The sequence below is a fragment of the Psittacula echo genome (genome assembly GCF_963264785.1).
Source record: "Psittacula echo genome assembly, chromosome: 5".
NCBI lineage: Eukaryota > Metazoa > Chordata > Aves > Psittaciformes > Psittacidae > Psittacula > Psittacula echo.
In genome coordinates this window covers 48,465,062-48,492,969 of record NC_137739.1, presented here as the reverse complement: position 1 = coordinate 48,492,969, position 27,908 = coordinate 48,465,062, and the positions used below count along the sequence as shown (strand labels likewise).

Sequence of the window (27,908 nt, the reverse complement as noted above, 5' to 3'; positions counted from 1 at the left end):
AAGCCCAAGGCCGTGTCACGTGGAAGGGGCTCCGCACCCACTGCATCCAGCAGTTACTCTGGAATTGGGTAATACACCCTAGTGCTAGCAGTGGTTGTGTTAACCGTTTTGGGGGTGAAGCAGGATTGTCTTTATAGATTTTTTTCCTCCTTTTGGGTTTTGTTGAAACACGACATTAGTTTTAAACTGCCATTATTATTGCAGCTTTAGCTAAGGCTTTTACATGCATTTGAAGTATGATATGTAATTACATAAATGAGTTTATAGTGCCTATTTTTACTTCCTTGGTGTCTTTTTATACTGGCAGGCTGTAAAATCAGCTGAGTCATTTCATTTGAGTTTAAGGGCTTAGCACTGGTAGGAGCTTACTGATGTAGCTATTTAAGAATTTTGTATCCCTATGGAAACCTCTGTTCCTGCAGAGGGAGTAGGGGAGGGAGAAAAGAGTCGGAAGTGTTTCAGCATATGAAGTTATGCTGATTATAGTGCTGTAAATGCTGAAGCAATGATACTGGTACATTACCTTAGCCTTTCTTGACATCTTATCAATGTGACTGTGATATGTAGAAGGTGTTTTTAGATCAGTTAAACTTATGCAGAGGAAGAATGTATATTAAAGAATTTGTGTATCATGGTGGTTACAATCCAATAAACTAATTTTAATACTGAAAGCATGAATTTGACTTTTAATAGAAATTATGCAGAATAAGTACTTCTTAATGTGGTCTAGTTATTTTCTTGATGTTAGTACAGGGAACAGAATGTTCTGCTGCTTTATATTCTAATGGATTAAAGGCTAAATACTGAGTAGTACTTATTTCAGACTTTTTGAAAACTGTTATTTGCAAACCTGTCTTCCATCAAGATCTTTGAAATGTGATGCATTTCACAAGGTAATAAGTAGCAGAAGCTCTTATCCTGGGAGTACAGGGATCAAGTTGGGTGGACATCCAGAACTGAGAGACTTAAAGTAATTGACAAGAGCTGTAGCATTGGTCACAGAGTAACCTCATTAACTCACTGAAGTCAGTCTTTCACTAGGGAATAATAGAGTAACCTCATTAATTCACTAAGTTGGTTCCTAATCACTCTCTTAGAGTACTTTAGGAAGTACCCAATGTGATGTTAATACAGCTTCTTAGAAATGAAAATAATTAAAAAATTCCTTTAATTTTCATATTCATTAGGAAATATTCCTAAATAGAAGTTTGAACTTTGGAGCTACCTATTAGCTCCCATTGGCCATTATTTCCTATTTTGAAAGAATAAAGCATATTTAATAGATTTTTTCTTTTCTGTGTTAGAGCACTCACCACTATCTTCTTGTTTGTTCCGCTGCAAGTAGTCCATTGTGAACAGCATGATTCCCTCCCTTCCGCCCCAACTTTGAGGATAAAGCAACTTTTTTTGTCGTAATTTCCTTTTTTTCGGATATATGTTACTAGTTTTAGTTAATATATGGTCTAGATAAAGCATCCCAATATCAAAACTGTTTTCACCAGGTTGCTTTTAAGTTTAGAAATTACGCACTTTGGTTTTTTTCCTCTCTGTGGAAGTCAGGGCCTGCAGTGATGGAAAGTTTATTTGTGTTCTTTTCCCTTGGAAATCAAAAGCGTCATCTGCCAGTAGAAGGCAGCGTACTAAAAACTGGTCATCCTGTCTTGTCACATCAGTTCATTTGGTGCCATGGTTTTGCCCTTAGCCTCCATGCTGTCCTGGGAAGTTTTGACAGCCTTCATTTTCCTATTTAGACAGTTTTCTAAAGGTGCGTCTGATGTGCAGCCACTGTGGTACAACACGCCTGAAGTGCTTTGCTTCACTTTCAGGTCAAAATACATTTTAGTTCTGAGCACAGTCTTAGTTGGGCATTTAGCATTAGGATCTGTATTACTGATGGGACCTAATCTTCTACAGCAAATATTTGAGGCAGTTTTAGTCCCCTTTGATTTATTTTGGTCTGCTTAAGGAAGCCAGTAGGGATTTACCTGGGAATTAAGGTGTAATAGTGATGCATACCTAACATGGCTGATCTGCCTTTCTCTCTGGTTCCTGCTTGTGTTGATTGTATTTGGTTACTTGGTGTTTCATTGAAAAGAAGGGCTGGTTCTCAGAAGGTGCTTGTCTCAGGACCTGGTTGCTAGAATTACATCCAGGTGAACAGTGAATTTGTCTTCCCTGTGCTCCTTTGCTTACACTTTAGTAACAAGGTGCCTTTACTCAAGATTGGATTGAGTAAAGACTTGAGGACTACTTACAAAGCCCATTTGCACAATTTTGAGCTGTGAAGACCATCCACTGAGTAAGGGCAGAATTTTACCTTTTTCTTAGGGATCAAGGGCCAACACAGAGAAATCCAGGTGTGACAGAAGGGAGGGCTGTACTCTGGACACCTGCTGTATGGCTGTGACAGTGTTGCATTCCATTGTGTGCTGGTGTTCCTATTTACCCCTTCCAGTCCTTTCTCTGCCACTACTCACACATGCAAGTTCTTGTCTCTCAGACGTGTATAGCAGATTTTCGTTGTTTCAACCATAAGACCCCTGTGTAAATAGCTTAGTGTGGATTTGGGGATTAGAAGGTGATCTCTATAAACCTGACCTGTGTACTTCTGTTTGTAACACAGTCATTGATAGAAAAGTTACTCACAGCATAATGACTGAAGTTCTTCAAAGTGACATCTGTACAGTTTTATGCTATCATTATTCTAACCACCTGTTTGAGAAGACTATGGCTGGAGCACTGGGGATGTGTTGATATGCTGCCCTTCTCTGCTATTACAGGCTCAACAGACTGTGTGCGAGTGACAGAACTGGTACTTTCTGTTCCCTCACTAGCAGAAACTGTAGGGACTGCTAAGGCCCAAGCAGACTTCAGCCACCAAAAATAACCTGAATTTATCTGTATAATAATGTGGGAAGATTAATTTGCATTCTCTTGTCTATATCTGTACAATAATCATATTGTACAATTATACTTAAGGTTTTCTAGGATAGAATCTGTTGGTTTGCTCTGGTAGTACAGGGAGATCCTGACATGTCACAAGAGCCCTCAAATGCTACAGTACTACAAATACTAATGACTTGCGTGTTGCAGGTAATAGGTTAGAAGGAGGTGCTAAACATTATTAGGAACTTTTCTGGATGGGAGAAGACAACGCGATGAGAAGTTCAGAGCTAGTAATATGTGAGGCTCAGTCTTGATCTTACAAGTCTAGCAGTCACAAGACTTCAATGAGTTAAGGTAGGAAGACAGTGCTTCCTCCCTGCTGTCTTATGTGATGTTAATGAAGAACAGTCAATTACGTTTGTTACAAGAAGCTCCTGCTGCTGGGTTGTTTCACTTGGTTCAGCACACAAATTTACCATCCTAATCATAAGAATCTGCACAAACAGAATACTTTTTAAATTCTAGGAAATAAGTAATATATACTGATAGGTTTGGGTTTTTTAATCTTGTCTCAAACTCTTGACACCCACAGAGTGAGATTATGTGAAGAGGCTTGGGCATGGCTTCTTGTATTTACATGCATTTCTTAAATACGTTTTCAACTTTATAATTGTGGTCTCATAGAATTATAAAGTCTGTAACTGACCAGAAAAGCTGGCATATATAAGTAGTGGAGAACCTTGTATACTGGGCTGGCACAGAAAACATTTTTTTTATTCCAGCTGATAACCATTACAAGTTCAAAATGGTAAAGAACTGTGCTGCTTACAACCAAGTGTAACAATGTATTGGCCTGGAATAATGTTACAGAGCAGTGGACAAGACAGCATAGAGGTTCTGTCTAGGCAAATTGGTGTATTGTGGGCTGCTTTGGCCCAAGTGTCTGAGAATACAGACTTAATTTTCGAAGTCAATGTCATTGTTGCTGTCATCCTTTGGGGCTTGAAAAAACAAGTTGGATCTCTTGCCAGCTATGATATTTTTGAAAAAGTAGTAGCCGTACATGATAGATTATTAATGCAGTGTTTATAAAACAATAAATAATAAAAGCACTTTTTGACAGTCTCACTGGCAGAGACTCAAGGCTAATGGAATCTTGGTCTGTCTGTTTTGCTTTCCTCAGAAATACTTCTGCGCACATGTTTCATTGCCTGGTATGACTTTAGGGATAATAACTTAATTTGTATTCCTGTACTGTGTAGAATTTGAATCAGATTGTTTGAGTTGAGAGAGACATGATGGGAAAGAAGATGACCCAGCTGTACATTAAATTTTAGTTGTGTGCTAAAGTAATAAGTGGCTCTCATTTTCTGTTTTGGAGACCAGGACAAAAATTCTGGTTTGATATTTTTGCCATGTTCCTGATAACAATATAAGAAAAATGAAGTTGACGTTTCTATTACTTCTAAATTTGTATTTCACTTTCAAGCCTGTGATTTCCTATGTGTTGTTGTTTTTCTATTTGCTGCGGGAAAAAGAAGGGGAAAAAACCACTTTAACTAAAGCTTCAGTATTGCTTTTTTTTTTCCCCTCCTTTTTATTTCAGTTTTACTTATTGTCCTTAATACACCTTTATAAAATGTTTTTGCTGCCTCTTCTACGTGGTGTAGTCCAGCTCTCCACTTCCCAGTTGCTAGCAATATCCAACAAAACTACAAACCAAACAAAAAACCCAAACAACCAACCCCAAAACAAATGCAAACTGTTAAAAGAAACAAGCATCATGTACCTAAAGCTCAGAGGTTGAAGTAGCTTGAAAGAATTTTCTGTGAAAACTCTAGTCAAAATTAGATCAGGTACTATTTTCAGAAAAGATAACTAATTTATTTTTTTCAGAAGAAGTGAAGTTCTTACCGTTGCTGCTTTTATAGGAATTCAGTGTGCATTGCTGTAGTCTACAAAACTGTTGAAGTCTGGGTAGCTGTTTATTTTGAGAACCAAGTAATTCCCACAGGTGAAGTGCATGACAAATCTACAGTTTCTTTCTGAAACCTTGTGATAAACTTGGTTACTTTATTGGAGGACTGGAAATCATTCCTCTAAATCAGAAAACAAATGTCATGATGGCAATTGGAGGTTGCTGTTTGCCTTCTAATTGAAAAAGTATGGTGTCTGACTAATGTAGCTAGAGGTTTTGGCAAAAAGGCATTTTAAAAAACCCCAAGCGCTTCATTTTTTGCCAGTGAGCTGTACTCTTACAAGAGTGTTGCTGATACAGTCTGCTGACATTTGTGTGCTGGCAAAAAATTCAGTAGCAATGATAGGCTCTTAGTAACCTTGTATTTTTGCTGTATCTGCTGGGTAATTGGTTCTTGTGGACAGGTGTTTTAGGGACAGGAATAGATTACTTCGAAATTTCTAAATTTCCATTGAAAAAAAAAATACTGCTGAGTTCCATTTGTGCTGTGTCTTTTTATAAACGGTTAAGTCATAGAAAAAATGTAAATGTTAAATTTGCTTTTAACTCCCTGCAAAAATCTTGAGGATTTTTTTCTGCTGCTTTCTTTGGAAATCTAAGAAATGGTTTACTTCTGCTTGCTAGTGTTACAGTGGACGCAGTGGAGTTCCTGACCTTCCATGTGGTTATATGTGGGTGGTTTTGGTTCATTTGTTTTTTTAGGTTTTTTTTTAAGATTTGTGTTTATTGTTAAATTTATTTTCATGCAGTATGATGTTGGAGGAACACGAAGTTCATAGCAGTGTTTTAGTGATCTCTCTGGTATGGCGTAAAATGCAGTGTAAAAAATCCAACAGAAAAACGCTTGTTCAGATAGCACTGGCCACTTTAATTTTTATATACTGCAATCCTTCTTGTATATAGTAGTCATCTAATAATAAATACAGATTTCAGACTACTTTTTCCAGAGGATAATGTCTTCAAAATGCAAAGTTCTTTAAGAAAGATGTGGAGTTAAATAGCAGATTTCTTAAGAATAACAGAACAGTATAGGCTGGATAGGGCAATATAAGTATTAAATATGTGATTTAGCTCTATCAAAGCTTCTCTTATTAATTTATGTCATTAAGGATCACTGGGTAATATATTTATTTGTCAGGCAGTATTATTTAATTACTTCAAAAAGCACAGGCAGATCGTCAAGGAAACTATTAGCGTGTTGCTGTCCCAGGACTTGGTGCCTCTGCATGAGTCGCTGCGTGTACCAAATAGGATATGAATGACCTCTGGCTTAGTCTTCAGAATGATTCATCAATGAGTACTTCACCTGTCTTCTAGATCAAAAGCATGCTATTATTTCTGCTCTTTTTTAATTTAGAAAAGTTTTAGGCTTTCTTTTGCAGACCAAAATCCTAATGTAAGAAAAGTTACAGTATTTGCTTCCTGTAGATTTAGTCTGATCTCCTGCATCTAGGGATGAGGTATCCAGTTGAGGGAATATATCCTGTGACAGTACTCAAATTAAGTCACCACCACCACCTTGGAAGTCTTCTGCCACTGTAGTGAGCAATCATTATGTTATTTATTGCTGAGTAAGTATGCTATTGGAAGATAAATTGTCTTAAAGTATAGCTTCCTGTCTTAGAACTTTTGATCCAAATCAGTCTTAACCACAGCTGCTGTAATAGTGAAAAGCATTATTATGGCATTCTGTTTTGTTTTGTGTCCTAATATGTCAGAGGGGTAGAAGGACTGCTGCAGCTTGCTTATTGTGTGTCCTGGGTTCAGCAGTGGCAGTCAGTTTTTTTTTTCTCCTTCTTAGTAGCTGTTGCAGCACTGTGTTTTTGACTTTTGGCCTGGGAACAAAAAACTGATAACACTGATGTTTAGACTGACCAAGGACTTTGTGAGTCTCATGCTCTGCCAGGGAGGAGGAGGGGCCGGGAGGAAGCGGGGACAGGACACCTGACCCAGACTGGCCAAGGAGGTGTTCCATACCACAGCACGTCATGCCAGGGGATGTAATTGGGAGCTACCCGGAAGGGCACGTTCCCTTTTTGGTCGGGCTGTCTTTTCCGGCGGGCGGTATCGTATTCTCTTCCCTTGTTATTTCTCTTGTCGTTGTTATTGTTGGTGGCGGCAGTGGTGATTTGTGTTATACCTTAGTTACTGGACTGTCTTTATCTCAACCCGTGGGAGCTGCATTCTTTTGATTCTCCTCCCCGTCCCTCCAGAAGCGGAGGGAAGAAAGGTGGTGGGGGGGGGGGCAGTAGACTGCGTGGTTCTGATTTACAGCTTGGGCTTAAACCACGACATTGTGTTTTGAAGTCATGGAGATGTTCTTGACTGTCCTTGTGTATGGAAATGAACCTAACAATAAAGAGTGGAGACAGAGGCTACTGGGACATGGCTATGAAGAGAAACTGTAACGGAAGCAAGCTAAATGGGTTAAATACGTTCTCAGTGTGGTTAGGGAAAAAGAATGAGGCGAGGTGGAGGGGCAGAAACTGAAACGGGATAAACAGACAAGTGAGAATGCTTGTAACATAGGGAAGAGGGACCACTCAGAATTAAGTTGTGTAGCAAATCCAAAATCTTTAGTCACTGTATCAATATTTCATGGTTAAGTTTAAGTAGCTATTTATAATCATGAACCTTGAAGCTTTGTTAAGAAAAAATGCATTTAGATTGGTTATGTGAGGTTAATTCCTAAAATAATTTCCCAAGAGGATAAATTTTTCCCTGAATGGTTGTAAAATTCCAAGAAGTTGGTTCCCCGCGCCCCCGCTGGCTTACTCCCCTAGTGCAGTGTCTCTGATTGGAATTTTGGAGCGTCTATGAGATGTGTGCATCCTCGTGTTCTAAATGAATGCTCTAAACCAATTACAAAGTAACTGAGCAAATCATGTTAGCATGAAAAACATTGATCTGTTAATGTGAAAGTGTATGAAATTACTTAATGTAGAGAAACGCAACTTAGTAATGTACTGTTGTGTGTTTGCCTTTTTTTCCTCCTGCAGATGCCCTCCTCGAACTTTTTTACCAGCACTGTGCAAAATTTTTCTTGATGAAAGTGCTCCAGACAATGTATTAGAAGTAACAGCTCGTGCCATAACGTATTATCTGGATGTATCAGCCGAATGCACCCGAAGGATTGTGGGAGTGGATGGAGCTATCAAAGCACTTTGTAATCGTTTAGTAGTTGTTGAACTTAACAACAGAACCAGCAGAGATCTGGCTGAGCAATGTGTGAAGGTTTGTGTACTGAAGATCCTTCTTCAGTAAGGAAGGATCTGGAAAAGAAGGAACTGGAAAACTTGCTCTTGTTTCTGAAGAGTTTCCTCATATTCTAATCCTATTAATTTTATTAAAATGCGAAGCATAACCGTAGAGTCTGATACATGCCAGTGATGCTGCTTATCTTCATTGTCAGTCTGCTGCTCTTTAAAGCTGAGATTCCTTTAAAGAAGTATTGAAAAAGAAACAAAACAAATTAGAAGGAAGTTTTACTTGTTTATATTGCGTGTCTGGAATGTGAAGTCTAATTTTGTGCAAAAAAAAAAAAAAAAGGGAATGAAGAATTGCTCCAGATACAGATAAATTACCTGCTATAAAAGATGATCTGCTGTCTTTTCAGTAGCACTACACACGGCTCTTCTGCACCCCTTAAAGTTTTCAGAAAGATTTTCAAGACCCTTAAAATTTATTGTTCAAAGCATAACTCATGACCATGTGATAGTTTATAGTTTTAAGTCCTTCAATACCATGGCGTCAGACTTGATACATGTATTTACTAGTTCTAGTCTGCTCAAAAGTACATCACTGAAGTAGTGGAGTACTAGTACTCTTGGAAGTTTCAGAGCTCTCAGTTGTGTGTTATCCAGAGACTTAATTCTCCCAGGAAAGGATACTGTTTTCCAGCTGTCTCATGAACACCTGTTGTGACCATGCTGTTGGGGGATGTTCTTGTATTTGGCTCTGTATTTTTGAAGAAAACTATAACTACTAGAGTAGTGGAGGCTTTGGCCCTGGCTGGGTGTCAAGGAAGTGGGGTGGGATTTTTGTTCTTTTGTTTCATTTTCTTAACAGTTTTGTAGATGGGTAAATAAATGACTTTTTATGTATACTTCGTTCTAATTAAATTTCGTTTTGTCGTAGGTGTTAGAATTAATCTGTACCCGTGAGTCGGGAGCTGTGTTTGAAGCTGGAGGGTTGAATTGTGTACTGACATTCATTCGTGACAGCGGACACCTTGTTCATAAAGATACTTTACATTCAGCTATGGCTGTAGTATCCAGACTCTGTGGCAAGATGGAGCCTCAGGATTCTTCATTAGAGATCTGTGTGGAGTCGCTGTCTAGCTTATTAAAACATGAAGACCATCAGGTAATGTGATATGTAATAATATAAATTTGCAGCTCAATATACTGTGGATTTAACTTCCATTGTATTTAATAGATAGAATGTTTAATATGTTTAATAAATGAATAGTTAGGTATTTTTATATAGCCTTCACAACTATATGTTTACATAGTAGTTATGTTTAGATATTATGATAGCTTCCTTTACAATTGTGATGACAAGAAGATAAAAATACGGCTTAGTGTTTGACTTCAAGCACTGTTGTGTGAGTATGATCTTACCTGATCTCTGAAAACTTGATTGAAAAACATCCTGTAACTTTTATCAGTGTATTTTGAAATACTTTCTGAAGTAGTTATTGTTGTCTGACTGCACCTCTGTCACTATGAAATCTGAGCATAAATAAGAGACAAAAATAAATTATTTTTTTCCTTTTGCCAAACTAAGAAAAGCAATTAAAACTTCCACAATCAGTGCTAAAATATTACGGTGGAAGCCATCTTAAGTGGTACTACTACTATAGATGAAGCACTGCTTTTCTATTGAGGTTTTATTAAGTTGAGATGAAGTACTGCATGTAAAATCTAGAAAATGAATTCTAAAGGAATTCTCTTCCTACTAGTAGAATACTTCTGTGTATGTCATACTAATGCTTTGCAATAGGCCTTTAGCCAAATTCTTGCTGTACCCTGTCCAGGTTTCTTGTCCATATCATTCTCAGTCCCCATTTTGTTTCCACCTCTGTCCTCATTCCTTTCTCTATACACCTCGGCCTCAGTCTGGTTTAAGCAGCACATCATATAAACCTTTTTGCCTGTGAGCTTAATTTTTAAAATATATTTTTAGGTTTTTTTTGAAAGACCCAGTTGGCAGGGCACTGTCACAGTAGCCATTTCAGAATAAGCTGCTGTGTTTTTTAAACATTTCCTAGCTTTATTAATGCACTGCTCATCTTGGTCAGTCTAATCCTGAAATCTAGATTGTAAGTCTGTAGTATTTTAACTGTGTTCCAATTTATAATGTGTTTGAAAAAGCAATTGTTGGGGCTGTTGGAAATCTGAATAAAAATTCAAATTAAATTGTTCTGTTAGCAGTTAAGCTTTAATGTAAGCGTGCGTAAGATTGGGGTAACCCAGGCAATAACAAGTAAATCTCTGCCACTATCCTTCAGAAACATGGTTTTTGTGAAACAAGCCTCAAGTTTACAATGCATGTTGATGTGTATTATGGATTTAACTGGCAACTTGCTTTGTAAAGTTTTGTTGGTGCTGTGTTCTCCCCTCCTGTCTTTTTACACTGTTGGATTTTGTCACTTTTTGTGAGGGCTACCAGTTAGTAACATCACTTGAAGGAAAAGTTCAGACCAGATGAATGAGGCCTCAAGAACAGCTATAAGTTGGTTGCTGGTTTGGTTTTTTTTTTGACATTTCTACTAAACTTGCGATTCATGAGAAGAAATGTAAATGCCTTCCACAGTACCCTCTTGCTTTGTAAACTGATGCCACTTAATGCAGTATGTTAAATAAGCTGAACCTCTCCTGTGTATTTCTGACAGAGGACATGAGTAGTGACCATTACCAGTTAAATTAAAAATGCCTTGCAAAAGAGTCCTGGTAAACCAGAATGCTTGGCATGCAGGGACCATGCCAGAAGTTTAACATGCTTTGCATTTATTCATGACAAACTTTGTTTTTCAAGTCCTTACAAACTTAGTGGAGGTCCAAGATTTTTAACTTCATGATGCCTGGCTAATACTCTAATCTTGTTCTGTGTGTTGATGAGTAACTGTCTTTAAGCCCTTTGTTTGTGATGACTGACAATAATTTGGAAAATAGGCTGTGCTAGAAGTTGATGACTTTTTAAGGAGTAAGAAGTGTAGTAATTTAGATTTTAGTAAAGAATAGATATTGTGTTGGCTCTTATTTTGTGGGTTTTTTTAATTATTTCTTGACACTGGTCTGGTTTGCTGCTGCAAGTCTATGAAGGCAAATGTGCCTGAAGCAGCTCATCTTGATGTGCCTATGCAAACTTTGAAAGATGGAGATACTTTCAGTGTACAGATGAGAGAGATGTTAAAGGCAAAACTTCCCTTTCTTTTCAACAACGTCATGAGAAGAAGTTGGATTTTTTCCTGGGCAGTTGGCCAGCAGTGTTTTTTATCTGGATTAAGAGGATCAACAGTAAGCCTTGTTTCCACGGTATCATTGCTGGTTTGTGGGGTTTTTGTGGGATTATTTTTTTGTTTTTTCTTTGGTGACAAACCTAAACTTGAGAGTTTGTATTCTACTGTCGCAAAAATACTTCTTATCCTTGTGTCAGGTGCTCAGTGGGCAATCTGCATTGTCTTAGGGTAAAATTTGCTTTTCCCAGTTTGTCCTGCTTTTAGGCTTGGTCCAGGTGAAAACTTTCTTTTACTTAAGTGAAGCCATGTAGACCTTTAAATACAGCTTCAACAATGGACAGTTGCTCGTAGGGATTATAAAGAGTTGTGTTTCCTGTAAGAACAGCATGTATAACTAAAAAATTCTAAAAATGTGCTGCAACATACATGAATTTGGCAATTTGATTATTGAACATGTTTTTTCTAGATTGATTTGGGGCTTAAGGAGATGTTCACAATGCTGAACTGCAGTTGAAGAAAATAGTTTCCTTGATTTCTGTGTATCATCAATAGAGAGAAAGGGTGAGGGGAACCCAACAGCTGTACAGCCTTTCAATGAGCAGTTCAGGGCATTGTTGGGTTCCAACTCCATGTTTCTGGCTTAAAAAGCCCATCTTCTCTGCTCATTGACCTTGAGGGGAACCTGTGGAAATCAGGTTCTTCTATGTGTCCCGTGTTCTTAAATAGCTCTTTAGCATCTTCTCATCTTAAGTAACAGAACTGTCATGATTTCTCTTGCACTTCTTAGGTTTCAGATGGAGCTCTGAGATGCTTTGCTTCATTAGCTGACAGATTCACACGGCGTGGAGTTGACCCTGCCCCGTTAGCTAAGCATGGATTAACTGAGGAGTTGTTGTCTCGCATGGCAGCTGCTGGTGGAATAGCATCAGGACCATCTTCAGCTTGCAAACCAGGACGGAGTAGCACTGGAGCACCAGCTACAGCTGCAGACTCTAAATTAAGTAATCAGGTGTCAACTATTGTAAGCCTGTTGTCAACCCTGTGTAGAGGCTCTCCAGTAGTAACACATGTAAGAAATCCTTTTATGCTACAGCTTTCTGTTCTCATAGAGTTTTTCCCTTTGTGTACTTTAATATAGGCAAGATTTGTGTTGCTATTTTGTATATCAATAAAGAAAGTTTTAGGCTTTATTTTTGTATGTATACATACATATAGGTTATTTATAAAGAGGGGAAGAAAGGAAACATTTCATATGGAAATGAAACCCGATTCTGATAGTATTTTCTAAAGCCCTGTATATTTTTTATTGTTCAGACTTTTAATTATTTCCAGGATCTCCTAAGATCTGAACTTCCAGATTCTATAGAAAGTGCGTTGCAGGGTGATGAGAGATGTGTACTGGATACCATGCGGTTAGTAGATCTTCTTTTGGTGCTACTGTTCGAAGGGAGAAAAGCCCTGCCAAAATCCAGTGCTGGATCTACAGGCAGAATCCCAGGGTTGCGAAGACTGGATAGTTCTGGGGAGCGTTCTCATCGGCAGCTGATAGATTGCATCCGCAGTAAGGATACTGATGCACTAATAGATGCTATTGACACAGGAGGTAAGCAAAAATACTCTGAAAAAGAAAATGAGATAAAGTATCTTTTTATAATCTATGGTGTCGTAAGAAATGCTTAGGTGTAGTGCCTTGAAAATCTTTGCGTACTTACTTTGTTAAATACACAACAGGTCTTGTTAGTAATAATTCCTATGCTACTTTTTTTAATTGCAATTAAGAGCATAAATGCTTCCCTAAAATTATTGAGGATGTTGTTTTTTTAAGACCTGATGCTTATTTAAAGAACACTGATGAAGTTTAATTCTGGGAGCTTTAACTATTTCATTGCATCTTTCAGCTTTTGAAGTAAACTTTATGGATGATGTAGGACAAACTCTTTTAAACTGGGCCTCAGCTTTTGGAACTCAGGAAATGGTAAGTTTTACAGAATCTTAAAGACTTTTAGGCTATTTACGTAAGGAAAGATGGAAAAAACTAATTTCCTTTTTCTTGTTTAACAGGTAGAATTTCTCTGTGAAAGGGGTGCTGATGTAAACAGAGGTCAGAGGTCATCCTCGTTACATTATGCAGCATGTTTTGGAAGACCTCAGGTAGCAAAGGTATGAATTAAACTGACACTTAGCCTTATGCTGGCTTTTTGCCTTGTTCTGTACAAAATGTCTTCCACGCAGCATGTCTAACGTGTGCACTGTGAAATGCTTACATGTTCTTTACAGTGCTCATGAAAAAACAATTTTTTTCATCATGATAGGGCAGTAACATGAATAAAAGTTGTATATTAGCTCTACAGATATAAAAAGCATGTAATGTCCTAATTTTTTTACAGCCATGAGAAGAGTGTAGGAAAAGTATACGAAAAACATCTTTACTACTGTAACAGGAAGAATCTTAATTTTTTTCTTCTTTTTTTTTAAATACATATTTAAAAATATTTGTTTCCAGACTCTGTTAAGACATGGTGCAAATCCTGACTTGAGAGATGAGGATGGGAAAACTCCTTTAGACAAAGCTCGTGAAAGGGGACACAGTGAAGTAGTAGCTATTCTTCAGTCTCCAGGTGAGTGCAGTTTTTAATTTCATGTCCTTGCTAGTAGAAATGCTTATATATAGTAATAAAGTTATTAGAATTTTACTCTATTAAGATTAATAAAGATATATATAAATATATAAACATGTAAATATTTATGTAAAATAAATAAATATAAATAAATAAATATATATATCTCGACTAACATTCCTTAAACTGCAAAGTATATATAAAACCAAAATATTTCAGATGTTCTTAAGGGATGGGGATTACTGAAGACACTGCTGGCTGGCCAAAAGCACTGTTTTCTGCCAGTGGTCCTGCTCCTCAGTCGTGGAATGGGGCTAGACTGGGTTTTTTTGCTGTGGGTTCAGAGGATGTGAGCCTTGCTAGCCTTTCTGGCATCCTTTCTTTCTACATGGTAACTGCACTTTACCTGTTTGTGAGACTTTTGTAGGGCTGGAGCTGTGGGTGGTTATGTGTTCGCATTTAGTTCCCTTTAAGTACTTTGACTTTCTCCTACGAGTGGTCTTTGGTGGTGGTACTTGAAAAAAATGCTTGATAATGAGTCTTGCAGGTGTAAATTTTCTATTTTTAGCGATGCATATTTAATTCAAGTACTTAGATGTTAGTAAAGAAAACTCTTAGATTTATTTGAAGGGATTTTTTTATTTGGTTTCTTGGGTTTTGCCATTGAACAGTTTTGGGAAAAAAATATTTTCCAGGAGACTGGATGTGTCCTGTTAACAAAGGCGATGAGAAGAAAAAGAAAGATGCAAACAAGGATGAGGAAGAATGTAATGAACCCAAAGGAGATCCAGAAATGGCACCCATATACTTGAAGAGATTATTGCCTGTGTTTGCACAAACATTTCAACAAACTATGTTGCCTTCAATAAGGTAATAATGTCATGATAGACAATTTCCCTGCATATTTTGAATTTCTTAATATGTTCTGTTAAAGAAAGCCAAGATTTTGTTTGTTTGTTTTTCATTAAAAATTATAACATGGTACTTAAACACAGTTCTGTTTGAATAGAACTGGTGGTTTGAAAGGTGGTGTAAGTCTGATTTTTACTTGATATTTTAAATAGGTTTTTTTCTGGTGAAATGATATCGTGGAAAAAATATGGTTGGTGAGTCAGAAGTGGAAGAGCAAAGCATACTTGTGACTATAGTAGAATGATGAAAGAATACTATGTTCGTGTAGTACCTTGTATAGATGGTGTATTTGGTTACAGCTGTTTGTAGCCACTGTAATGAAAGTATGAATTTGCAAGAGGTGAACCTCATGGTGGTATCAAGATAAATTCATTGCAAAATTGTAAGACTGGAAAAAGCTATTTTAGAAGGTTTTAGGAGACTTCTTAACAGCTTGAGTGTTAATCAACTGGAGAAGATATATCTTACTGAGAGAATTGAAAGAATGTAATCTAATTTAATACTTAAAAAGGAATACTGAGGGTGGATAATGGCTGTGATAAATTGCTTCTGACCATAACCTCTCAGCCTTTGACACTATGAATTTAATAGTTGCTTAATCTCTTTTTATTTATGTTCCCAGTGTTTATAGGTACTTTGGGGGGAGAAAATAGAAGATAAAAAGGGACTCTGGTGGAGAGAGACTCTACATGAGATAAGGATAGGGAGCTTAAACTAGGTCATTTCGAATGAAGGAAGTAAGAAACTATGTTAATAATCTGTGCACTATTAACTGTTGTTGCAGATTGTGGAAAGAAGTAGTTGGCTTTCTGCATTTTAAAATTTTCTTTATTAATTGGGTAAATAATGTTTTTAAAACTCAGTCAAATAAAAAATTCAGCTTTAGCCATAATTTGGATTGGCTTCCAAATTAATTGTGGTATGGAAAGCTGTGTGATCTATACAGTAATTTCAGACATTAAAACTATAGGGATCTTGCCAAAACATGGGAAGTATGTGACAGAAATGGAGGGCTGGCTACCGGGGAGGAAGATGAAGTGTTCAGAAGTGAATTGCCATCACTGAGAGTGGATAAAGACAGAATGTAGAATGGGTTTACCTGGAAAAGGGTTGAGGAGAGAAAAATATGTTAGACTTCTAGTACTGTATAATCAAGAAAGTTGAGTAGGTGAATTATTCTTAGAGATAATCTAGGACTTAACAATAACCAATTTTGGTTTCAGTAACAAGGTCTGAAACTCAAAAAAAAGAAATATTGTTTTTGAAGGCATGCATAAATATAGTGCAAAAGCAGTTTTATCTTGAACTGTTTTGTTGCTTTGATTACTGCTTACTTTAACTTTGTAAGAATCTTTTTTCTTTTTTGTTTTTTTTTCTTTCCTCCTATGATCTCTTTTTAAAGGAAAGCAAGTCTTGCCCTTATTAGAAAAATGATACATTTTTGTTCTGAGGCATTGCTGAAAGAGGTTTGTGACTCTGATGCTGGCCACAATCTGCCCACGATACTGGTTGAGATAACAGCTACAGTTCTTGATCAAGAGGTAGGAAGAAGGAAAATGTCCTTGTATGTAACCAGTGCAGAAAAGGGGGTTATACTCACTGATTCCACACACTTGTTAATAGCTAACACTAAAGTGTTCATAGCACCCATCTGTGACAATATATGAAGTTAAGCATGTGAAGTTATTTTTAGTTAAGGAGATCCTCTCTTATTTTCTTTCCATCCAATGTATTACAGGATGATGATGATGGCCATTTGCTAGCCTTGCAAATCATAAGGGATTTGGTGGATAAAGGTGGTGATCTTTTTCTAGACCAACTGGCTAGACTTGGTGTAATTAGTAAAGTGTCAACTTTGGCGGGGCCATCATCTGATGATGAAAATGAAGAGGAGTCTAAGCCTGAGAAGGTAAATACAGAATTGATAGCTTTATTTGTTCCTGTGAAGCCAAATCTTCTAGTACAATTTTCACTGTTAAGAAAATGTCTAGGGCAGGGTAGTTAGGTTATTACATTAATGCTTATTGTATGCTACTTGTTTTCATTGTTTTTATTTTTGTTTTCTGTAACTTCCTTTTTTGTTAGCACATTATTATCTGCTGAGTTTTCCTACTGTCAAGTACTTAGGGTCAAGTTGATTGACACTTGTTTTTCTCTAGTGTTTTGAAAATGACTGCGAAGCAAAATGAGGCCTTTCTGTGCATAGGTCATCTCTTTTAGTATATGTGCATCAAATAATTGCAGATGTTTCAGACATTGTTATTGAATACATCAAAGATATTTAAAGAAGGAATTTTCTTCATAATGAAAACCTTAAATGCATATTTACCAATTTCCAGCAGGTAATAACTGACCACTCTGATGAACTGAATGGATAGCAGGCTACTTCTGTTATCCATTCAGTTAAGATTTATAGTTAAGTCTTAAGTGTATAGTTAAGCTTTTTACTGTTGGTTTTGGGTAGCTTGGGGCTTTTTGGTGTTGGTGGGTTTTTTTTATTATTATTAAAATAAATAATAATTTAGTGTTTGAATGTTAAAAAGCTGTCTGGATGTGGTCTGGGGCAACTGCCTCTAGGTGGCCCTGCCTGAGCAGGGGTTTGGACTAGATGGCTGCTGGAAGCCTCTTCCAACCTCAATGATTTTTGATTCTTTCTCACAGTACAAGTTTTGAATAGAGGTGGATGTCCCATTCAGTAGACTGTTGCTATCATTGAATAGATAAATATGTATCTGAAAGGAAACTTCTTAAAAATATCGTATCTTTAGAAGTATTCTTTAATAGAATAAATTTTACCAACAGCAGTATAGTTCCTATGCTTTTGGTTTGAGTCCTTTTTTGCCTCAAGCCTTTATAAAATGCCTGTTTTGTGTGTTAATTTTTGTTGTGGTTTTTGGTTTTATTTTTTTTCTTTTTAATGGGTCGAGTGGGCTCGTTTTTTGTTTTGGTTGGTTTTTTGTTTGTTCAGGTGTTTGGTTTGGTTTGTTTTTGTTTAATACAATTTTATTACAGGAGGATGAACCACAGGAGGATGCAAAAGAACTGCAACAGGGTAAACCGTATCACTGGAGAGACTGGTCAATCATTAGGGGAAGGGACTGCCTGTATATCTGGAGTGATGCTGCAGCCCTGGAACTGTCTAATGGTAGTAATGGATGGTTCAGATTTATTTTGGATGGAAAACTGGCCACAATGTATTCCAGTGGCAGCCCTGAAGGAGGATCCGATAGTTCAGGTAGTTTCTTTGCAATTCAGGTCCAAGTTAAGTTTTGAGACTGTTATATTTGTTTATATAATTTCATTGGAGCTATTTTGTTTTGCAGGAATTGGCTTACTAAATAGTAAAGGATGTAAACAGGTGGAAGGTGGTCAGTTAATTGTGATGCTTTTTATCAGATAGCATGTGACCATAACTTGACTTCCTTGGTGAATTGTGTTAAGCAAACATCTTGCCAGTAAAAGTGTATTAACTTTGTTTTGTTTTGATCTTCTCCATGCATACTTAATTTTTTCACCCCAGTCATTAAAAGCACTTTGTAGTGGCCATCCCAGGAAAAGCAGGTTGAAATGGCGATTTGTTGTTTGCTTCTAGCTAGCAGAATGAAATTGCATGTGTTTGAAGACAAAGTAATGGAAAGTTTCTCATTGAGATTGGGAAACAAATTACAGTGTCTTAATTGTTTGTTGGAGAGAGGATAAGGGAACAGACCTTATGCACTGGCAATGCACAGGTGGTTTTAATTTTCTGTACTGAATACACAACTTGTTCTGAATGCAGAAACAACCCTCCTTTATTGTTTCATCTTTTTGCAACAGTTCATGCATTTATGAACCTGCAGACATAAAATGCTTTGCAATATTATTATGTTTTCAACAAGCCATTGAGTGAACTAACAGAACATATTATGATTCAGGATAGAAATGAAGTGCTGATGACTTTATCCATTAATTTTTTGTACATGAAGACAAAATGTGATAGTGTGTTTCTAGATTATAACACAGCTGGAAACCACTTCTGGTATTTTTTTCTAGATTTATTTTTGATCAGAAAATTTATCATTGCATTCTTTTTAACAAGGCTAATACTTTAAAAGGTTAACAATTTCTGTGATAAGATACTTGCTTATCACATGTTTTAATTTGAAGATAAATGAGATTAATTTCTTAAGTGCTCATAGGCCCTAGATGCCAATTCTGCTTTCTTCTGTCTAAATGATGTGGGTGTGGAGATGACGCTTTACTATTTCTGTGCAACATGAGTGGAATGGGCACAGTTCAGATGAAGCTGGAGTGAAGAGAACCTGAAAGTCAGATTGAGAATTTAAGATGATGTGTCTTTTCATATCTATCTTCTTAGAAAGATTGAATAAACCCTAAGTTTTTGAACAAGATACTAGCATGGATATTATGGAAGGAAAGGAGCTGACTAGGATTAAATGAGGCTTCTTCCAACTTTTTGTCAAATAGCTATCTACTAAGAGTGCTGACATTGCAGTGTAATTTGCCTGAACTTTAACCATTAGCTCTGTGTGCAGCAGCCTCTTTACTAAACAGAAAACAAGCTAGTATTTAGTAACTAAAAATACTACCATATAGTATAGACTCAGAATAGTATCTTACAGTCCTGAACTATACTATATGTTCTGATGTACTAAATCATTACTGACTGATCTCATGGTATACTTTTTAGTAATTTCACACTGGCAAGAATATAGAGGGTTGAGTAATGGAATTTGTTAGTGCGTATCGCATGATCAAAGTTGTGGTGGGAGGGGGAAATATAGATCCTGTGAACGTTTTTTGAAGGTCTGTACTCACCCCTCTCCACTAGCTTAATTGTTGTTTTGTTTGAATTTTTAGAAAAAATGAAAGTTCAATGCAAAAATTGAAATTTAATGGTAATTATGAAGCTTTAAATGAGTTCCAAAAATCTGCCTAAGGGAACCCAAAATTATTCTCAATCATGTGTAATCCTCTCACTTTCAGTGCAATGTGCTATATAATAAATCTGTTAAAATGTAGTTATGTAAATCTGGAAGAGTTCCATTAATAGAACTTTAATTTTGCATATGAAATTTTACAATTCTTTTTATAAACCTCTCTGGATGTTATGAATTCTAAGCAGTAATGAATGTTATGCCTCAAGAGTGCATATATATTTTTGCATAAAGATTATTCATTTTTGTATTATAAAACAATAAAAATGGCACATTTTAAAACCTAGAGCCTAAGCCATGGCAGCAAAAGGAAAACAGCAATTTTACAAGTGCATGGACTATTTATCAAATCAGTATTCTGAAAGGTAAAGATACTTGTTAACTTTGAAGTTGGATGTAATCTTTAATGAGGTTATTGCATTTTTATTTTAACTGGAATTTTTATTTTTTAAATTATGAACTTGTCAATTTTTCTGGAATTGTGCTAATTAACATTTCCAATGTAGTGTCCAGCTTTTTTAATGGCTTCAAAATATAATTTAATAAAAATGGAGGTAGTTGTTTGAAATAATTTCAACTGGGCTAGATTAACCTAGATATCCTTTTCATCTATTAAATATCTCCATATAAATATTAAGTCCTAATGAAGTCTCGTGTGGTGCCGTTAAATTAGTATTTTTTAATGTCATATTTTTCTCAGAAGTATAGATGTCCTTAAAATTTCTGTGCTAAAGAACAAATAGGAACATCTACATTAATGTCACTGTATTAAGTAGTGTGACTGTGGATTTCTTTCTCTGAGGTGAATTTAAAGGTTCTGCAAAGGAGATGGAGAAAAGTTTTCAGTATAGTTTATAAAAAAAAAATTTTTGTTGCTTTGTGACATTTAATCTGAGCAAACAGCTGTTAGCTCAAATTTGCTTTTATCTGCTTGTCAGACTTCTTAAAATATACTTTTTTGCTTGACTTTTAGTGTCTTCAGGATCTTTTGTTCACCTGCTTTAAGCTGTTGATTGCTGTTTTCCTCTTGGAGGATTCATTTAATGTCCTATTCCTAAAAACTCTCTTTTGAGAATAGTTCATGCTGGCCATAAAAAGATAAGTTATTTTTTTGCAAGACCAAAAGCTTATCATGTATTTCTTTCATCTTCCCTTTGTAATTGTGAAGATGATTTAATACATCTGTCAGTAGCACCATTTATAAAGAATTCTGTTGTCCACTTTGATGCCGTCAGGGAATAAATCACTATTGAAGCACAGAAATATACTGGGAAGAAATTTAGAACCCTTTAAGACCCTTAATTTCAAACTTAATTTTGCATTGAATGTACTCAGTTGTTTTGCTCTTGCAATTAAAAAAAAAAGTTTGATGGATATGATGGTTGAAACAATTGTAGGAAGAAAAAATACATGTTTTTGTTTTTAAATAGAAAGTAGGAGTGAGTTCCTCGAGAAGCTGCAGAGAGCTCGAAGCCAAGTAAAACCATCTACTACAAGCCAGCCAATTTTATCAGCACCAGGGCCAACTAAACTTACTGTAGGAAACTGGTCACTCACCTGTTTAAAGGAAGGAGAAATTGCTATTCACAATTCCGATGGTCAGCAAGCTACCATCCTGAAAGAAGATCTGCCAGGCTTTGTGTTTGAATCTAACAGAGGAACAAAGCATTCTTTTACAGCTGAAACCTCTTTGGGTAAGTATGTAGGTATGTGTTATGTGCAGGTAGGAGCAAGTGTAAATGAGGTAGACTTTCTGTTTGTTGCTTTTCATAGCAGTGTGAGAAATCTGTGACTTTTCTGAAAATACATTGCAGGGTCAGAATTTGTGACAGGCTGGACAGGCAAAAGAGGAAGAAAGCTGAAATCAAAACTGGAAAAGACGAAGCAAAAGGTTGGTGAGCACCTGTGAATTTTCTACTTAAAATTTGAGTTTGTTTTGTTTTGTAATGTGCTTATAGAGTTGTAGTTTCTTCTTAGAGGATTAAAATCTCTGATTTCAGTTGGATAAAGTTTTATGCTAAGCTGGAAGAGAAAAACTTAACTTGCAAGAAAGCACTTCTGCAGGTGCTTTTATCCAACAGTCTTAGTAAACTCTGCGCTCTCCTAGAGAAAAAACAAGTTTTCTTTAAAAAATGTGAGGAAATCCAGTCCTTCAGACCTATAGTTGTATAATTCTGTAGGTTTTTCTTTTTTCTTTTATAAAAGAAAAAATGTTATGATCAGTACTACAGTTGTATCAGAGGCATATGTTACTTCTGTTTACTACATTTAGATGTTAATTTTAGACTGGATATTGTGACAGATAAGGGGATGGAAGTGAAAAGTCTGTATTGTGAAAGTTATGCTGGCGAATCCAAATGTATAAATGCACTGATTTTAGGCTTTTTAAAATTCCTTTTTTTTTTTTTTTCCCCTCTCATAATGGGGGGTGTGGAGGGCGGTGGATAGGTGGAATGATAAAAGGAAGGCAGTGCGCTTTTGTACCTGAGATTGCACTGTGTAGCTCGGAAGGTTGTGAAATGTATTGTTGTATGTATGCTGATAATGAAAAGGAAAGATTTTTGGGGAAATTTCTTATAAGCAAGATGTTGTTTAATTAGAACTTATTTCATCTGATCTATATCTTGTGTGATCCATACTTCATAGGAAAAGTAATTTTTAGTATAAGGTCACATAAGGACTTTTTGTGTGACTTGGTTTAAGGAATGTGAATAGAGCATTCAGAAACTGTATAAAACCCCCTTAATCTTACCTCTAAAATGATTAGCAGATCCATGATAGAGTTCTAGTGAAACAGATTTACAGATTGAGTCCCATCTTTTCTCCTACATTTGTGCTGTAGTTTAATATATGCTTGTAAGCTTAATTTCTGTAAGTTTCAGTAAGATTCCATGTATTTCTATGTACTTTTAGCCTTTCATAAGCTTTGCCTTTCATGATGTATGATAGATTTCAGTTTTTACCTGTTTGTTGTATCTGTCATGGACTTCTTTATAAAAGATGGCCGTGTTTCTAGTATTTTGGAGGATAGCAGTAGTCTCATTACAGTAAGGTATGACTTCTGATAATCAGAATCCATTTTATAGGTACGCACTATGGCAAGAGATTTGTATGATGATCATTTTAAAGCTGTTGAAAGCATGCCTCGTGGAGTAGTTGTAACACTGAGGAACATAGCAACGCAGTTAGAGTCTGCATGGGAACTTCACACGAACAGACATGTAAGTACTTCCTTTAATTTATAATGTGTGATGTCAGTGAAAATCACATAATGATATTCAAATCAGTCTGTCATGATAATGAAGGAAAGTCACAATATATCTGTCTGAAATATGGGGGGTTTAATGCATGTAATTCCTAGTTATGTACTTTAGTGGGATACTGTTTTTCAAATGAAGCAATTGGAAATACTGTTACGTTGTTTCACCATAATTGTCTTTTTGTCTTCCAGTGTATTGAGGGAGAAAATACTTGGAGAGATTTAATGAAGACTGCTTTGGAAGACTTAATTGTATTATTGAAGGATGAGAATACTATTTCTCCATATGAAATGTGCAGTAGTGGCTTAGTTCAATCATTGCTTACAGTTTTAAATAATGTGAGTTTATAGAACATAAGTTTCTAAAGAAGAACTTTCTAAAAAAAAAAAAAAAAAATAACATAGGCATACGCCTTACTTTAGAAAACCTATTATAAACAATGGCTATTTCCTATCTTGATGAAAATCAGGCAGACTTGCTCCAGTTAGTGATCTACCTGTTGAATATATGCTATCACAATAGATTAGTTTGAATAAGCCATTAAAAATCCTAAGACTGGTCAGTTCTCGTGCCTGATATAATTTAGCTTTTCACATACAGATTTTAAATAGGAAATTCCAAGAGACTGAAGGGATATTTTTGCTAGTGTGAAGAATTAATATATTGCTTTGTATTAAAAGTAACATATATTTTATTTTTTTTCTCTCAGAATGTTGATTTAGATGTGAAGCAAGACTGTAGTCAACTAGTAGAGAGAATAAATGTTTTCAAAACAGCATTCAGTGAAAATGAAGATGATGAAAGGTAAAAGCAAAACAAAACTCTTCAAATCTGTGAAGCAGTATGATATGATTAAAATAGCTTAAAGACAAAAAAGCCTGTTCTTTCCCTTTCAATTTGTCTATCTCTGGAAAAGAAAATTGGACTTTGAAAGACAGCATCTGCTATTGAAGTAGTAATTGAAAATTTTACTGAATTACTTCTGTCTGTAAGAGTCAACTGTACTGAATGTACATCTGTTGACAGATAGAAAGGTGTCTTGTTCATCACTGTGCAGACTAATGTTTTTCCCACTGTGCTGTAGCCCTGTGACTAGAACAGACGATACCAGTAGAAATAGCATGCCGGGATACTTGCTACACCTGGGTACTATTCTCTGAGATAGTGTAGGATTCTTTTCTGTTTGTTGTGTGGTAATATGGTAACTGTTCATTTTCACAGTCGTCCAGCAGTTGCATTAATTCGGAAGTTGATAGCAGTGTTAGAATCTATCGAACGTCTACCTCTCCACTTGTATGATACACCAGGATCTACATATAATCTTCAGGTAAATGAAGTCTGTATGAAGCATGTCTTGTAAAAGTGGGTAGAATTGGGTAAAGAACGACAAACTTTTTAGTATCCGTTTCCTCTAACACTTAACCTAAAGGTGCCAGTTTTACACTCTGAAGTGAAAGTAAATTTTGATTGAAGAGATAATGTTTGTTCTTTCTTTTGCCTTCAAGCATTATTCTCTTTATATGGGAATATGCCCCTAGTAAGCATGAACAAGCATTTTTTTTAAGACAATTCGAAGACATGTTTATTTGTGGTGACTAGTGGTGGGCTATAATAATTTAAAAAGGTCCCTTCTAGGGCAATCTGATTTTTGGTAATACAAGACACCTGGAAGATTAGCAGCTTTTTAAAAGGCAAGCTGCAGTTTGGCTAAAACCAGTACTTGGTTTTATCCAGTTCAAGTCTTAATTTTCTGTGTTTGGAAATCACTCTTCAGGATTTTGCAAAATGGCAGTGAAGTATCAGTATTTCTGTTTTGATGTTACATTATTAGCAAATAGTTGCAGAAAGTTGCAAAAACACTTCTGCTATTAAATATTTTGAAAAAAAGCATTTTCAGTTCTTAGTCTACAAGATTTGGGAAGAGAAGCAATGAAAACACATGAAGAGTGAGAAAATATTAGCTTATACGTAGACTGTCATATTAAAGAATTGTTTGGTTAATTGAAAAAATGGAGCACCATGAAATTACTTTTTAAAGCATTAAATTAGGATATGGTTTTCTTATTTGCACAATGAAAATACTTGATACACCACTGAACCTGTTATAGTGAAATATATTGCTTTTCTTAAAATTACAAAACCAAGTCAGAAAAGCCAATGTTAATGTTGAGCTGCCCTTTCAGATATTAACACGGCGCTTGAGGTTTCGTTTGGAACGTTCCTCAGGGGAGACATCTTTAATAGATAGAACTGGTAGAATGCTCAAGATGGAGCCACTGGCAACTGTTGAATCTCTAGAACAGTATCTCCTGAAAATGGTGAGCAACATACCACACACAGAGTTCACAAGGAATGGCTGTGTTCTGAATCTATAATATTTGATTTCTTTTCATTCATATGTAGGTAGCAAAGCAATGGTACGACTTTGATAGGGCTTCATTTGTTTTTGTACGAAAACTCCGTGAAGGCCAAACATTTGTGTTCAGACATCAACATGATTTTGATGAGAACGGAATTATTTACTGGATTGGAACAAATGCAAAGTGAGTTCCTTCAAAGGTAGATGTTTTGAAGTTGGACACAATGAACTGTGAGCCATGGGTGGGGTACAGAGAGAGAATTCATAATGAAATGAAATGTACAGTTTTTCTAGGTATGGGAGGTATCTTTAATTTTACTGTGGATCAGTAGAATTACATTTATTTTTGCTCTGTCTAAATAATAGAAAAACATGAAACTCTGAAGGTGTGTTAAGAATTTGTTTGTATGCTTACAAATGAAGGGGTGAGGAAGTTTGGTCTTCATTTTTGTTTGCCATGGTTGTTGTTGGTTTCTGTTTTCTGTTCTAATTTTTTAAAACCACTGTAGTAATGTGATGTAACAAACTCACCTGTAATATGTAATTTACAGTAAATGTCAAATGTTACTTATGTTTGTTTTTTTTAATGTAAGTAATAATTGAACAGTACATTTTTCTTTTTAATATAGAACTGCATATGAGTGGGTAAATCCAGCAGCCTATGGGTTAGTAGTGGTTACGTCCTCAGAAGGAAGAAATCTGCCTTATGGCCGCTTAGAAGACATCCTAAGCCGTGACAGTTCAGCTCTCAATTGTCATACTAACGATGATAAGAATGCTTGGTTTGCCATAGATCTTGGCCTTTGGGTTATTCCATCAGCTTACACATTACGCCATGCTCGAGGTTATGGACGATCTGCTCTCAGAAATTGGGTTTTCCAGGTATCTAAGGATGGACAGAACTGGACTACTTTGTATACGCATGTTGATGACTGTAGTCTCAACGAACCAGGGTATGTCAGTGTATTTTATTATTTCTTATAAAACTGAGCTCAGGAAACACATACTTTGCTGTAGACTAATTTAATGTGTTCTGTAGGTGTAATAATGTAACTATATAAAGGAATGGCAGGTCATCTAAGTTATCAAGGATTGGCTGGAAAGTGTGTGTTTCATAAGGTCTCTATGGTTCACATAACGGAATTTATGCTTTTCTGTCACTATAAATTTTGCATTTGATGTTTTTCTGAAATAGCATTTATACCAGCACTCAACCAGAGTTTGTCCCTGGTGTTAGTAGGTTTAATGTACCTTGTGTTCTTGGCAGTTTTCTGGTTTTATTCATACATGATCAGCATTATGGTGTTGTTTACTTTGGTACTAAGATTTTTTTATGTAATCTTTTTTTTTTCCTTTTTTTTTCTTTCTCTCTTTTCTCTCTTCCGTGATAAATGTAAAGGTCTACAGCAACATGGCCTTTAGATCCTCCGAAAGATGAGAAACAAGGTTGGAGGCATGTTAGAATAAAACAGATGGGCAAGAATGCCAGTGGGCAAACGCACTACCTCTCACTGTCTGGATTTGAACTTTATGGCACTGTGAATGGAGTATGTGAAGATCAGCTGGGTAAGACAAAGAATGTGTACATCCTGTTCTTGTTCTCTTAAAATGCTAATGAACATACAATATAAAAATGTGAAAAAGCAGGTTAACTTTTGCAGTGGAACTTGTTTAGAAACAGGCTAAAAATTATTCCCCATTCAGTACTTTTAAGTCATTTCATCTCTTACATTTCTTGTAGGAAAAGCTGCAAAAGAAGCTGAAGCAAATCTGAGAAGGCAGAGACGTCTGGTCCGTTCTCAGGTGTTGAAATATATGGTTCCAGGAGCTCGTGTGATCAGAGGAATTGATTGGAAATGGAGAGATCAGGATGGAAGCCCACAGGGTGAAGGCACTGTTACAGGAGAATTGCATAATGGTGAGCACAAATTGCCTGGATTTGTAAATGCCTGTAGCATAATTAGTTCATGTGGAATGGGGTAGCATTGAAGTACTTCCTTTGTGGTGTCTTGAAGTTGAATATTTTGGGGAGAAGGAACTCAATTGCTACAACTGTTGTGGTCCATTTGTGAAATTCCTTTTTAATGCATGAAAAAGATTTGTTGCTGTAAGTGAAAGTTTTGTAAAGCATTACTTAATTAAAATCCCGAATTGTTATTTAGGCATTGTTATAAAGAAGAAAAAGTATATGAAGGAGATTGCTGTAAACTTGTTTAAGCTTTGGGCCTGCAAAATCTGTAATTGCCATCTTCATTCCTTCTAGCTTAGCATTTGCAATATTTTTCTTGACTTTTGTTGTATCCTGTACCTTTCCTACTTTGCTAGCTTCATTGGGATCAAGTAGCTACTTTTTTTAAATAAAAGCATGAAAAGTAATTAACTTAAGGAGCAAAACAAAAACCTGCATTAGTCAGGGAAGTCAGTGCTCAGGAAGATAAGATACTAAGGAGGCTCCAGAAGAGGTGATGATTTTGTCCACTGAACATGCTTTCCAT

At 36.1% G+C, this 27,908-nt stretch overlaps 1 protein-coding gene across 9 annotated transcripts in view; it reads left to right on the top strand.

The window, feature by feature from the left end:
* Positions 1–27,908, top strand: part of HECTD1 (HECT domain E3 ubiquitin protein ligase 1) — a 60,059-nt gene that overhangs the window by 10,481 nt on the left and 21,670 nt on the right. For 5 of the 9 annotated variants that reach the window (XM_080618589.1, XM_080618592.1, XM_080618591.1 and 2 more), the window contains 22 exons: positions 7,864–8,098; positions 9,002–9,229; positions 12,115–12,396; positions 12,642–12,930; positions 13,226–13,302; positions 13,389–13,487; positions 13,831–13,945; positions 14,641–14,815; positions 16,260–16,398; positions 16,596–16,766; positions 17,870–18,092; positions 21,225–21,500; positions 21,609–21,685; positions 22,881–23,015; positions 23,246–23,392; positions 23,764–23,858; positions 24,276–24,381; positions 25,238–25,372; positions 25,458–25,597; positions 26,043–26,366; positions 26,813–26,979; positions 27,155–27,331. In XM_080618589.1, the coding sequence (XP_080474715.1) occupies positions 7,864–8,098; positions 9,002–9,229; positions 12,115–12,396; positions 12,642–12,930; positions 13,226–13,302; positions 13,389–13,487; positions 13,831–13,945; positions 14,641–14,815; positions 16,260–16,398; positions 16,596–16,766; positions 17,870–18,092; positions 21,225–21,500; positions 21,609–21,685; positions 22,881–23,015; positions 23,246–23,392; positions 23,764–23,858; positions 24,276–24,381; positions 25,238–25,372; positions 25,458–25,597; positions 26,043–26,366; positions 26,813–26,979; positions 27,155–27,331 (3,812 nt within the window). The remainder of the gene's footprint in view (positions 1–7,863; positions 8,099–9,001; positions 9,230–12,114; positions 12,397–12,641; positions 12,931–13,225; positions 13,303–13,388; positions 13,488–13,830; positions 13,946–14,640; positions 14,816–16,259; positions 16,399–16,595; positions 16,767–17,869; positions 18,093–21,224; positions 21,501–21,608; positions 21,686–22,880; positions 23,016–23,245; positions 23,393–23,763; positions 23,859–24,275; positions 24,382–25,237; positions 25,373–25,457; positions 25,598–26,042; positions 26,367–26,812; positions 26,980–27,154; positions 27,332–27,908) is intronic. The other 4 variants (XM_080618590.1, XM_080618588.1, XM_080618587.1 and 1 more) reach the window with 3 other exon arrangements.